This window comes from Hyperolius riggenbachi, chromosome 12, assembly GCF_040937935.1.
Source record: "Hyperolius riggenbachi isolate aHypRig1 chromosome 12, aHypRig1.pri, whole genome shotgun sequence".
Taxonomy (NCBI): domain Eukaryota; kingdom Metazoa; phylum Chordata; class Amphibia; order Anura; family Hyperoliidae; genus Hyperolius; species Hyperolius riggenbachi.
In genome coordinates this window covers 113,197,152-113,210,546 of record NC_090657.1, presented here as the reverse complement: position 1 = coordinate 113,210,546, position 13,395 = coordinate 113,197,152, and the positions used below count along the sequence as shown (strand labels likewise).

General features: G+C 44.1%; 1 protein-coding gene across 1 annotated transcript in view; it reads right to left on the bottom strand.

Moving 5' to 3' along the window:
- DHX8 (DEAH-box helicase 8) overlaps nt 1-13,151 on the bottom strand; it is a 140,876-nt gene extending 127,725 nt beyond the window's left edge. The window contains exons 1-4 of the mRNA XM_068263424.1: nt 12,761-13,151; nt 11,694-11,826; nt 9,990-10,075; nt 3,723-3,795 (exon numbers count right to left, since the gene is read on the bottom strand). Of these exons, the coding sequence (XP_068119525.1) occupies nt 3,723-3,795; nt 9,990-10,075; nt 11,694-11,802 (268 nt within the window). The 5' untranslated portion in view covers nt 11,803-11,826; nt 12,761-13,151. The remainder of the gene's footprint in view (nt 1-3,722; nt 3,796-9,989; nt 10,076-11,693; nt 11,827-12,760) is intronic.
- Nucleotides 13,152-13,395: the final 244 nt, after the last annotated feature.

The window sequence follows — 13,395 nt, the reverse complement described above, 5'->3', positions numbered from 1 at the left end:
CAGGAGAACAGGGGCTGTTTCTATTGGCTGCCTGCTCCTGCTAATCATGAAAACATTCACACAGAAGGCTTTCCAAGCTCTCTGCTCACTGCCTGGGGGTCTGAAAGCTTGTGTGAAGAAGCCTGTGTGACCTATCAGCGGCACTTGCAGGAGAACAGGGGCTGTTTCTATTGGCTGCCTGCTCCTGCTAATCATGAAAACATTCACACAGAAGGCTTTCCAAGCCTGTAACGACAGGGGAGAGCTTGAGATAAACACGGAATGTGTTAGCGAATGTGGGAACCTTGATGAATTAACATTTGTTGAGCACATGTCGGTAATTTATCTCATTGCTGTGTCATTTCAGCTTCTCATTCGGTAACAGCTTTGATGAATTAACATTTTCTAAAGTGCTCCGTTAAGTCAGCTGTTTTCAGCATTACCGAATGCGGTAATGCTTGATGAATTGAAGCCAATGACCCTAAATAAAGCCATGGTAACCATGGAATGGTTTAAAACAAAACATATCCATATGTGTTAGAATGGCCCAGCCAAAGTCCAGATATAAATCCAATCGAGAATCTGTGGCAAGATCTGAAAACTTTTGTTCACAAACGCTGTCCATCTAATCTGACTGAGCTGGAGCGGTTTTGCACAGAAGAATGGGCAAGGATTTCAGTCTCTAGAAGTGCAAAGCTGGCAGAGACATACCCTAAAAGACTGGCAGCTGTAATTGCAGCAAAAGGTGGTTCTACAAAATATTGACTCAGGGGGCTGAATAATTATGCACACCCCACTTTGCAGTTATTTATTTGTAAAAAAATGTTTGGAATCATGTACTATTTTCGTTCCACTTCTCACGCGTACACCACTTTGTATTGGTCTTTCATGTGGAATTCCAATAAAATTGATTCATGTTTGTGGCAGTAATGTGACAAAATGTGGAAAACTTCAAGGGGGCCGAATACTTTTGCAAGTCACTGTATATATTTTATTAGAAATCACTAAGCTGAAAAAATGCACCTTTATTTCCTGATAAAATATTGGCACCATACATTGACCTAGGGAAATATTTTAAATGTTGCAATAACCGGGACAAATAAAATGTGTGGGTTTTAATTACGGCAGCATGTTTTATTTTAAAACTATTTTTTTCTTATTATTCCCTTTAAAATGTACGGTATGTAACAAAATAAATCTTAGCAAAATGTACCACCCAAAGAAAGCATTATTGGTGGCAAAAAAACAATATATAGATAATTTCTAAGTGATTAATAACGATAATGTTATTAGATAATTAATGGAAGGAGAGCGATACGAAAATTGCTCTGGTTTTTAAGGGGAAAAAACTGTGGTTGGGAAGTGGTTGAACACCCTGTCCAAAAGGCTAAAGAATATACACTCAAACTACAGACTTAAATCACTCTTGAATGTAGACATAACGCTGTTCAGCAAGCTGATTGCATTCAGACTAACTGGAGTGCTTACTTTAACTGTGGGAAATGAACATAACATAGTCACATAGCTAGGACCCTTTCACACAGGGCATATGACAAGCGGTGAAGTCACCGTCTGTCAGCTGCTCTCCTGCACCAGCCAGGCGCTTGTTAGCGCCTTGTAAGGGTTGTTTACAACAATCCATGATGGTTTAACATCAAACGTCAGTCTTGAAACCTTACTGACTCGGAAAGTAAAGTGGTGTGGGCCCAAATCCTGCCCGTGCAAACCTGGTAGCCAAGTACAAATGCTTGACCTCTGTTATTGCCAACTAGGATTTTGCCAGTAAGTAGAGCACTAAGTAATCTTTAGAAAGGGGATCAAATACTTACTTTTCTCATTAGAGCACCACAAAATGTTGGCGCTTTATAAAGGAATAATAGTTACAATGCACATCAAGCTCTGACTTTGGAGCACTGGGCTTTGTTATTCTGTCTCTTACAATTACAGGCTGGTCATTTCTTGGCCAGAAGGCAAACAAGCAAAATTGGCATGGGATCAAATACTTCTTTCCCTCACTGTAAGAGGGAAAGTCCCCCGATCCAGTTCAAATTCCCATTAAACTGCTCTTATAGGGGTACTTTGCTATATTTAACTAACTAAAACTGCCTATTTGAAAGGAAACCTGGAGACAATTGATATAAAAGTTGTATACATACCTGGGGCTTCCTCCAGCCTCCTCCGCACCGATCGCTCCCACGCCGTCTTCCTCCATCTCCTCATTCTCTTGGTAGAAGCCCAGTTAGCTTGGCCAGTCGGGGCGCACTGCCCATGTGCGGCCCTGCCAGACTACTGTGCAGACGTAGGCCGCTCCCAGCCGCAGGAGTGAGACCGGGGGGGGGGGGGGGGGGCATGCGCCAACTGGCCAAACCTACGGGGCTTATACCGGGAGAAAGAAGAATTGGAGGAAGACTGTGTGGGAGCGACCAGTGCGGAGGGGGCTGGAGGAAGCCCCAGGTATGTATAAAAAACTTTTATATTTGCCTCAGGTACACTTTAACAATATTCATTTATAAACTATTTGGTCAATGTTTGCCCATTGTAAAACCCTTACCTTGACCCAATTTACCACATTTGCCGCCGTGTATGATGCACTTTTTCTCCCCCCAAAAATGGGAAGAAAGAGTCCCCGCATCTTATATGGCAAAGGCAGGGAATTCCCAACTTACAAACAGTCGACCCATCGGGGATTCCCTGCACTGCCCCTTGTGTGCTGCTCTGCCCTTTGTGTTCCCCTGGCTCCCCGTGTGGCCCCGCTCGCTGCCCGTAACCCATGTGCATTTCCCGCTTGTACCTCTGCTCCCTGTGTTGTCCGCAACCCACCTTGCTTCCCCCCCTCCTCCTCGTGTAATTAGTTGTGCAGCACTTATCTTACCTAATCCAGCGGCTCCTGTGGGGATCGGAGACCTCCCTTCACTTCTACACTTCTATAGTAATTGCGCCATCAGCAGAAGCCTTTCACTAGGGAGAGCCGCACGGTGTGAAGAGAGGTCTCCGATCCCCACAGGAGCCACTTGATTAGATACACTGGGGGGAGCGGAGACACAAGCAGGGCAGGGTGCGGTGTGGACCACACAGGGGGAGCGGAGGAACAAGCAGGGGGGTTGCAGACCACACAGGGATAGCAGACACAAATGGGGAGGTACACTGGGGGCAGAATGGGGAAACCTGGGGACAGCAGGACACACTGGTGACAGAGGGGATGAACTGGAGACACACTGATGACACCAACTGCGGGAGAACATCTACAAGACGCTCCTGGAATATGAACACACCAGGTTTAGTATATTTTTTCCTCTGGTTTTTGCCCTCTAAACCTAGGTGCGTCGTATATGGCGGAAAATACAGTAAATAGTTAAATTTATCAGGAATGCCTGCATCTTTACTGCTGGCAAGGTGAATCACTGGATTTTTTTTTTTTTTTCATTTTACATCTGTGAAGTGAGCAGGAGCATCACATGATCTCCCGGGTGAGAAAGCTGCATTATGGCATAAGCTAAACATCATGGAAAAGGTAGGATTTCATACCAATATACCGCATTATATAGCTATAAGCATTTCTGATGCTGAAATGAGGATATTTAAAATAAAAATGGTTAACCTGGATGATTTATTACTTTCAACTATCATTACAGTTGCTCTTACTTTACAACTACTTTAAGAATCAATTTCCCATTACAAGGATAAAACCAATAACAGTTCCAGTAGCTGAATTTAATCGAGAACTATCAGTAGAGTAAACAGACCATGACTTGTGTGCGGTTTTGCAGAAGTTCTCATTGTCTGGATCAAACGCAGTAAGTTACTAATAAGGGAATCCTGTTACGGAAAAAAAAAAAAAAACAGTAATCAGTAAGTAGTAGTAGTAGTAGCTATTTCTCTTTCCTAAGGTACAAGTGCTGATATAAAAAAAAATGGTTTATTAAATAATTATTAAAGACTGAAAGTTGTGGCAAAGTAGAGTGTCTGAAGCTTGAAATCCCACTAGGCATATGCAACTGGAGTAGTGTTGATATTACCAAGTAGCTATGTACTCGTAGCTACTCAGAATCGAAATTTAAATAAGACAGCTGAGGCACCGGGAGGGGAGGTTAACATAGCTATGCGGCCGCCTGATCCAATGTATCCCACATTGCATCTCACGTTATTCCCACGCTTACTCCTTCCACCTGGAAGTGTCATGGACCACTATTTCACGTGGTCAGACTGCTTCCAGCAGCATAAGAAAACAAATATCCCTCCCAGTTCAGGAGTGTTTTAAGAGACAAGGGCTAACTGATGACCAAGGAGGCATATAAAGCTTTTTTGTTTAACCTCCCTGGCGGTAACCCCAACCTGAGCTCAGGGTAGGGAAAAAAAAGAAAAAAAAAAAAAAGCTGCGAGCGGTAATACTGAGCTCAGGTCGGGGTAGGGAATTACCTCATTTGCATGCAGTTTAGGAGTCCCGCGCACAATGGGCGCTGCGCAGCGGGACTCCAGCCTCTCTCCCCGGCTGTCTGAAGCCTCTTCTGGCCACCAGGATCCCCACACCCTCGCTCTTGCTCTGGGGACCCGGTGGCCAATCAGTGTGTACAGGTATGTATGTATGTATGTATGTATGTATGTATGTATGTATGTATGTATGTATGTATGTATGTATGTATGTATGTATGTATGTATGTATGTATGTATGTATGTATGTATGTATGTATGTATGTATGTATGTATGTATGTATGTATGCATGCATGCATGCATGTATGTATGCATGCATGCATGCATGCATGCATGCATGCATGCATACATACATATTCATATTCTGCCTGGATTTTGACTACTCTCTGCCTGCCTTATTTGTACAGTTTCACAATTTTCTAAGTTTATTCATAAATGTAAGTAATTCAACTAACTTGTGTTCTGGTCTTTTATTTATATGCAGAATGTCTACCAGGCTTTTATTCTGGCATATTTTGGTGAGCTATGACTTAAAGAGACACTGAAGCGAAAAAAAAAATATGATATAGTGAATTGGTTGTGTACTCTGAATAATTACTAGAAGATTAGCAGCAAAGAAAATATTCTCATATTTTTATTTTCAGGTATATAGTGTTTTTTCTAACATTGCATCATTCTATAATATGTGCAGATTACACAACATTCAGCATTCAAAATGAGTCTTTCAGAGCAGTCTGTGCACTAATGACCTCTCCTCTAGCAGAGAAAAAGAAAACAGTTGAGATAATAAAAGTCAGATAACAGCCCTCTCCACGACTAAACTTAGTCGGAGAGTTAATGGCTTGTTTGCATAGAGGTAACAACTGGAGTTTCTTAACTCTTCCTGTACTGGAAACAATTAGACTGATGTATCTGATCTTAATGTTTTATTTCTTAGCTGTACTACACATACAAATCATAATATCATTTTTTTTTTCGCTTCAGTGTCTCTTTAATAATTGGAGGCCTAGAATTCTTGAAAAACAACGTACCGCTTTTGACTCATAATTCCAGACAGAAATGCACCGCCAGGGAGGATAAACATGCACAGGAAAAGCTGCCATCTCCCCATAATTTTGTTGGTCCAGGAGAGATTTGGCATCCTGCATAGACTTTACTAGCTATACTGGGCCACTATACTAGCTATACTGGGCCACTATACTAGGCATTATAGTAACTATACTGGGCACTACTTACCCATACTGGGACTATACTAGCCACTATACTAGCTATTACTGGGTTAACAATACTAGCCATACTGGGGCAACTAAACTCCCTATACTGGGGCAACTATGCTAGCTATGCCGCCACACCCCAGACCTCCCCTCCCCCCCGTAACCCGCTGCACACAACACTGTCCACTAGGATGCCCAGCCCAAAGACGACGAACACACACACACACACACAAAAAGGTTGGGGACCCCTGCCATAAAGCATTCCAGGTCCTCTCTTTATGTCCTCATTCCAGCGTTGCCCCGCTTTTGGCAACAGCCGCCCCCCCCCTCCCGGTAAGATTATACGATCTACAGGCCGATAAGTCTTTGGAATTATTCATGTCACCAAGTGGTACAGAAGATAAGCAGATCAGTAACACACACACACACACACACACACACACACACACTTTTCTGAAGCACTTGGAGATGCGCATGCTTCCAAAGCCTTCAGAGCCCCAATGGTTGCAATTCTGAAAAGGGGTCAGAATGGGAAAGAGGAGACAAAGAGGATTGGGAAGGATCTGTGGGATCCAGAGCCTTCCTCATCTTAGGTGAGTAACAAAGGTTTCTTTTTTGTTTGTTTTTTTATAAGTCGCTTCAGGGTTTCTTTAAAATCACACAGTATGACCCACACAGGTCAAAAATTTTAAACATGAATTTGAAAACCTTAAAATCACAAACACAGCAAGCACATAGTTATTATTCCTATAATTCACACAAGGGATTATGAGACATTTCTCAAAACAGGTTTCTCAATTAAAGAGAAGCCTGCTGCAAGGAGTAGTAATCAGTGAGGAATACCACCACATTCGGATGGAGGCAGTATATGTTCTAAACTGTAGTGGACTTCCACTGCCCACAAGCAGGTGGCCTCTCAATTGGACCAGACCAACTCTTTGTGCTCCCTGCAGATGGCATCTGGAGCTCAGAGCCACTGTGAACTTACCAGCAGCTGTTGCAGGGTACACACAATACAATTTTCTGGCAGATTTACCTGCCAGATTGATTTTTTCCAATGTGTTCGATATGAATTAAAATAGATTATCTAATCGATTTCTGTTCACTTCTATGGCGATTGATCAGAAAATCAATTGACATTCAGATCGGACATGTTGGGGGGGGGGATCGATCTGGCAGGTAAATCTGCTAGAAAATTGTATTGTGTGTAACTAGCATTACTTAGCAGGCTATTTAATGCTGATTAATGCTGATTGGGGAGGGAAGAATCAACAGGCAATTTGGTTCTGAAGTGGGAGCTGGTCTCCAAGCTAATTCATTTTAATGTGGGGGGAGTGTTATCAGCTGGCAACTTAGAGACTTTATAATGCACAGCTCGTTTTTGAGCCATTAACCTCCCTGGCGGTAAGCCCGACAGTGTCGGGCTAGCCGCCGCAGGGGATCGCATGGAGGATTTTTTTTTTATAAAATGGTTTTATTTGGTTAAGCTAGCACTTCGCTAGCTAACCATGTGGCCCAAGTCCCTCCAGTATATGTACCTCCCAGGGATCCCGCGATGGCGCAGCTTCCCAATCAGCACCCGGCTTCGCTATGGGGAGCATCGGAACTGCGCATGACGTCATGTCCGATTGTCACCATAGCGACGAGCGAAGCTAATTGGGAAGCTGCGACTCTCGCGGGATCGCGGACGGGTGAGTGTTGCCGGCGACGATTGGGGGGGGGGGGGCATCAGAGGTGGACTTGGGCCACATAGGGGTGCACTGTTTCTCGGTTTTCAATCGAAATCGCGATTCATTAGAAGACGATCTTCTGATCGTCAGTTTTTTGCAAATCGCGGTTTCGCCTGCCTGAGTGCCTGTACAGCTCTGCCCGCCCAAATGCATTCCATTCTGAATGCGGAGGGAGGCGGATCCACAGCGTGCCGCCATGTCATGCATGAGGTTGCCACTGATTGGGCAGAAGAAGCTGCGTACAGTGGCGGTAGGCGGAGCTGTCATCAACTCGGCGGTGGCAGAGATAGGAGGGCTCTAGGAACTGAAAAGCCCTTCATCTTGCGGAATTCGCCGTGCGGTCCGCTGTTTATTAACTTGGCCGAGAGGACGTGCTCCGCTAAAAGCATTGAACAAACACAAAGTGGGATCATTAAAAGAGCCCCCCGCTGTGGTGAATTTGTTACAGTCCACGGCTTTGGCACAAGATGAGGGCAGAGGGTGCTTTTATGCAATCCGTAGTTTGTTTGAACAGGTGACCCCATAACAGGCAGTGTGCCATTGCTGTTTTGTCATTAAAATGTGGTACTTAAGCACACAAACACATGGGGGCAGCGCAGTTGACAATCAACCTTAACCTCTACATTACAGAGGAGGGGGGCATAGCATCAACTGTGAGTGTATGAGGGTGGCGCAGGGGGGCGGAGCCTAGTAGTGGTGGGGTCTGTGTGAGACACTGGGTGTGCAGCAGCAAAGAATGCTATCTATCTATATATACACATGTATACAGGATCTTCTCAAAAAATTAGCATATTGCCAAAATAATCAATATTAAAACAATAAAAGGCTTGAACTACTTAAGTTGTGTGTATTTGAATCTAAAATATATGAAAGTCTAATGTTTATCAGTACATTACAGAAAATAATGAACTTTATCACAATATGCTAATTTTTTGAGAAGATCCTGTACACGTATATGGCATTCTTTTCTCTGTCGCACACCCAGTGAAAAAAAATTTAAAATCGCAATTTCTGAGACAAAAATTGCAATTTCAATTTTTCCCGAAAATCATGCAGCCCTACCACATAGTTAGCCTAGTGCTAGCTAACATAAAAAAATCAAAAATAATCCCTCCCGCGGATGCAGCCACTGCATCTGCGTACCGCCAGGGAGGTTAAGATGGCTCGATAGATAATCTCTGACATGTCCCTGCTCGATCGTTTCGCCGCTCGATTCCCAGATTGCAATGAATGGGAAAAACCAGCGGAAGATAAGAGAATTGACTGCGGAATCGAGTGGCGAAACGATCGAGCGGGAGAATTGAGCGGCAAAAAAACGAGCCGTGTATGCCCAGCATAACATGAAAAAAAAAAAGTGTCCCTGGGGGGTAGTTACCTCAGGAGGGGGAAGCCTCTGGAACCTATCGAGTCTTACCCCATCCTCCTCCATCCCATGGTGGCAGCGATGGACTCTCCCAAAACCACAGCCAACAAATTGTCGTGCTGTGGCGCATGCAATATTTACCTTCTCCGGCTCCAGCGCAGGGCGAAGCTCCCCGATGGGCTAAGGCAGAAATAGCTGAACCTTATCAGGTCCACTCTACTGCGCAGGCGACTTGCGCCTGTGTAGTAAAGCAAACTGATCGGGATCGGCTATTACCGCCTTAGCCCGTGCCGAGAGCTGCTACTGCGTCGGAAAGGTAAATATTTCCCGAATCAGACTATGTCTGCGTGCGGCGCCGAAGCCGGGCGCCATCATCGCAGCAATGCTATGCACCCCTCGTATCGGTAATTCAGGGCTTTGTCGGCTGCCAGACCCAGAATAACATCTCCCTCCGAGTTGCGACAACTGGGAGGAGGAATTGTATTTAACGCCACACTCGAGTTTAGCGGCAGCAGGGAGAGCAGTCATTCGGCTCTCCCCGCACCGAACTGAGCGGCACCAAGATGCCATGCACTCAATATTTACATGGCTGCCCTCCGGGGACCTCTTGCACTGCCGTGGGACGGAGGAGGATGGGGAAAGCCTCAGTAGGATCCAGAGGCTTCCCCCTTCCAAGGCAAGTACCCCCCCAGGTGCACTTTTTGAAATTACATGTTTTCTTTAAAGCAGACCTGAACTCAGAACTTCCTTTCTGCTCTAAAAAGATACACAACAGCATAATAGCCTTTAAAGAAAAACATTTCTTTGCTACAGCTGATACAGATCAAAGTGGCAGTAAGTCTACTTCTTGCTTTAATGGAAGCAGACATATTGTTAGCATCCTGTGTTTACAAATTAGCTGCTCTGCTGTGGCAAAGGAGATTCCATACCAAATTATGGTGGTGATAAGTCACAGATGAGGGGGAATTAGAGAGGCTAAACTCTCAATACATACAGGGAGCATTTTGCCATATTCTCCTTCTGCCCTGTGCAAGAGTTCAGGTCCACTTTAATTCTGGGTTGGGAAGGTTATATGGCCCTCATTTCACTGTGCCAAAATGTTATGCCTCCGGGTACCTTTCCCAAGGCGAACCATCCCTTTTGGGATCATAGCAACACTCCCTGGGTGTTACTATGGTGGGCGGGGGAGAGGGGATGTTTCACACCTGCCTTGAGGGTTATTTTAAAAAATGAGCATCAGTACAAAAGGGTAGTAAATTGTCAAGAAAACTTACTGTAAATTCTGCACCATTTTTTTCCAAAGCAGATTTGAAAGAATCAATGGTGGGTGATTTCTCTGCAAGGTCAATAATAAATTCAGCTGCAAAAGAATATAATAATAGGGTCACAGATGGAATAACACAAAAGATTACAAGAAATCTGCACCCCCAGTATATCAAGGTGTGCAAGCCCAAGGGTTAATAAGACAACGTCACTATACAAGAACCAAGAAACCCCAAAGAAAAATGGCTGCACCACCGATATATTAACCAGTTCAGGACCATAGGCTTACACTCCTCTAGTGACCAGGATATTTTTTACAATTTAGTGCTTTGCAGCATTAATAGCTTGTTGCAGAGCCACACAAAAGATTCCCCCACCTTTTTCTGCCCACTAACAGAACTTTCTGTTGGTGGGCTCTGATTGCTGCTGCAACATCTTTTATTTGTTTTTTTCCCCAATAAATTTCACTTTTTCTTTTTTTATTTTTATAGATCCCCACCCTCCCCCCACCAACCAATCAGGGAGATCCCTTCTCATAGGCATCAGCCTATGATAGGGAATCACAATCGGAGCCTCTCTAGGTGACAGCCGAGTGACACAGCTGTCCCCAGTACAGCGCTGCACAATATAAATAGATGGCGGTTTCACTGTCTAACAGTCTGCTAGCGGCGATAGACTGATGACAGAGCATCACTTCGTCGTTTAAGCGGGGATGATCGCGCATTGGCACATGTGATCCCCTGTAAAACTCTGCCCCAGGACTTTTGGTGTTAGGCGGTTGGGAAGGGGTTAAATGTACAAAACTTTATTATAGGTAATGAAAAAAGGTTAAAAACATCTTAAAAGAAGGAAGGATGTACTAGACACCATAACACACAGATCAACCAAACATTTCTGTGTGGGGCAATACCAATTCAACAATAATGGGTGCCTCACCCTAACAAACAGCCCAGCTAAGTTGCACATTGTCCCCCACCTGGGTTCAATATAGAGCTCAATGAGGGAAATGTTGACCTAGGTCAGAGCTATTAAATAATATATAAATCAAATAAGCAATGCTGTGAAAAACCACGTGACAGAGGAAGTGCTATAAATTACACAAGTAAGGTGAAAAAAAAAAAAAAAAAACCCTGCATGCATACAAGGATGTTATACTCAAACAATCAAGAGGAACAATAAATTATGTCTACCTATATGGAAAGGAACAAAGCACAGTGATAGGAGATGAGTAATAAGGAAATAGCAATACTATATCACAGCCAGGGTCCCAGGTGACATTAAATGTGTAGCAAGCCACTAATGGCAGGGGGAGGCACACGATCACTCCACGGGTGGCGTGTCTGCCTGCCCGTGCTAAGTGTTTTTAAGTCTCACCTATCCGCCAGCACAACTCTTGGCTTCATCCAGTTTCCACGTCACTGCCAGTGTCGGTACCACGTGACAGAGGTGCATATACAGTATGATGTCACACATATGCCTGTTCATGCTTAAATCTTTTGCAAAGTGCTGGTCAGTTTGTGGGCAAGCTATAGGAGTTCTATAGTTCTCTGTTCAGATCACCATCTATCTAATGGTCGATCTAGACATATATTGAGTGATGTATGGGCAGCTTTAGGAAGATGAACCATAAAACATGAAATTAAAATGTATCTACGTTGAAGCCCATGCGTACATTATTCAAGTTTTTCCAACAGAGAAGTTATCACATATCTTACCTAAATCTTTGTCATTAATACCCAAATGGTTATCCAGCTCTGTGCAGACTTTGGAGACCAAAGAAAGGTACTCAAGTTTATGTAGCTCCTCAAGGGCCACATCTGCCATGTTTGTCGCCCAACGATGTAAACACTGCAATAGTAAATTTTAATTTACAAATCAAAAATGTACAGAGTCACACAACTTATTTTAATTTACATACAAGTACAGACAATTCAGGACAGTTGCAGGAACAAAGAAAACATTTAGCAATCAATAACCAGAATCTCTAATCAAAGTGAAAGTGTAGCCACCTATGCATTCTACCTTGTGTAGATCGCATTCACATCACTCCAATACTTCCCTCCTTCAAACCCAGAAGGTGGAGTATATTGGCTATAGGAGGTACAAGGGTAAGTTAACAAATTTCCCACCCACCCCCACTGCCGCAGCCAGCAAGTTGAAGTCAAATTCCAAAAGGATGAGCTCTGTGAAGCTCATACCTAGCCACAAACTTTCAGAGGGTCCTAGTGAGAAGCAGTGGTCTGTAGGAGGGCATGGGAAGCCTCCAGGAGATGCAGAGGCTTCCCTCTACTGATGTATCTGCTTTTTCGATAAGTCTAGTTTAGGGGACCCTGCAGGCAACCATTATAGGGAAATCCTGTGCTCCTCTAGTTTAGAGGACCCCACAATAAACCTCATAGGAAAATTTGGGGGGACAGTACACTCTCAAACTGCTAGGTTTCACATACAGTAGTTTGTAGTAAGTGTACAGTCCATCACAAGGCTTTATGCTGTAGAGAGTACTGTGATTGGACAACTGTACCCTACAAGTTTCCTGCTGGGTCACCAAAACTATCGCCGATATTTCTCTAAATTGAATTTGCAGGTTTTCTTTGTTGGATTAAACTCTACTTACGCATCTAATAGTTTATGGGTACCTTTACTCGCCTACTTACAAATAATATAAACTCATTTATAAAGCCGACCGTCCTCCGCAAACAACTTTGGAATCACTAACCCTTGTGTCAAGTCCACTACTAACAGATTTGAAGAAAATGTGGCACATGTATATAAAAACACTCACCGTAAGATCAGATGTTTCGTTGCTTATTATAACCAGGGTAAGGTGGAAATGACGTACTAGGTAAGCGACAAAGTCACATGACGACCCCGGAAGAATTAGGTCAGGTGACTTTTAGTAGGCGGGCGGCTAGAAGGCAGGGCAGGCTCAGGCTGGATACCCGGAAGCTCCCTTCCACACTGAGTAGCACGCATGCTCAGTGTGAAGTTAATTATGCTGCTGATGGTAAAATAATAAATATATCCGCTTCCACACATCATACACTCCTCAAATTTTCAGGGTAGGGAGAGAATCCCCCGAGCCCCACTGGTTCAGGAGATAGATTAGAGAAACCTATCTCGGGAACCAGTGGGTCTCGGGGGCTGCAATTTGGCATAGAGGTAATTGGGGGTTTCCCTCCCTACCCTGAAAATTTGGGAAGTGTAGGATGTTTAGAAGCAGAGATATTTAGTATTTTACCATCAGCCGCATAATTCAATAGGAACTGTGGCCGCACAGTCTCCTAGTGCGCATGCAGGGCAGCGCAAATCCAAAGGCAGCGTAATCAGACACAACACCGGTGTTCCAACTAGATAGGATGTGCCGACAATCCAGCAAGTGACGTAGTATGCTTAGCGTGTCAGTGCAGACCAACAATA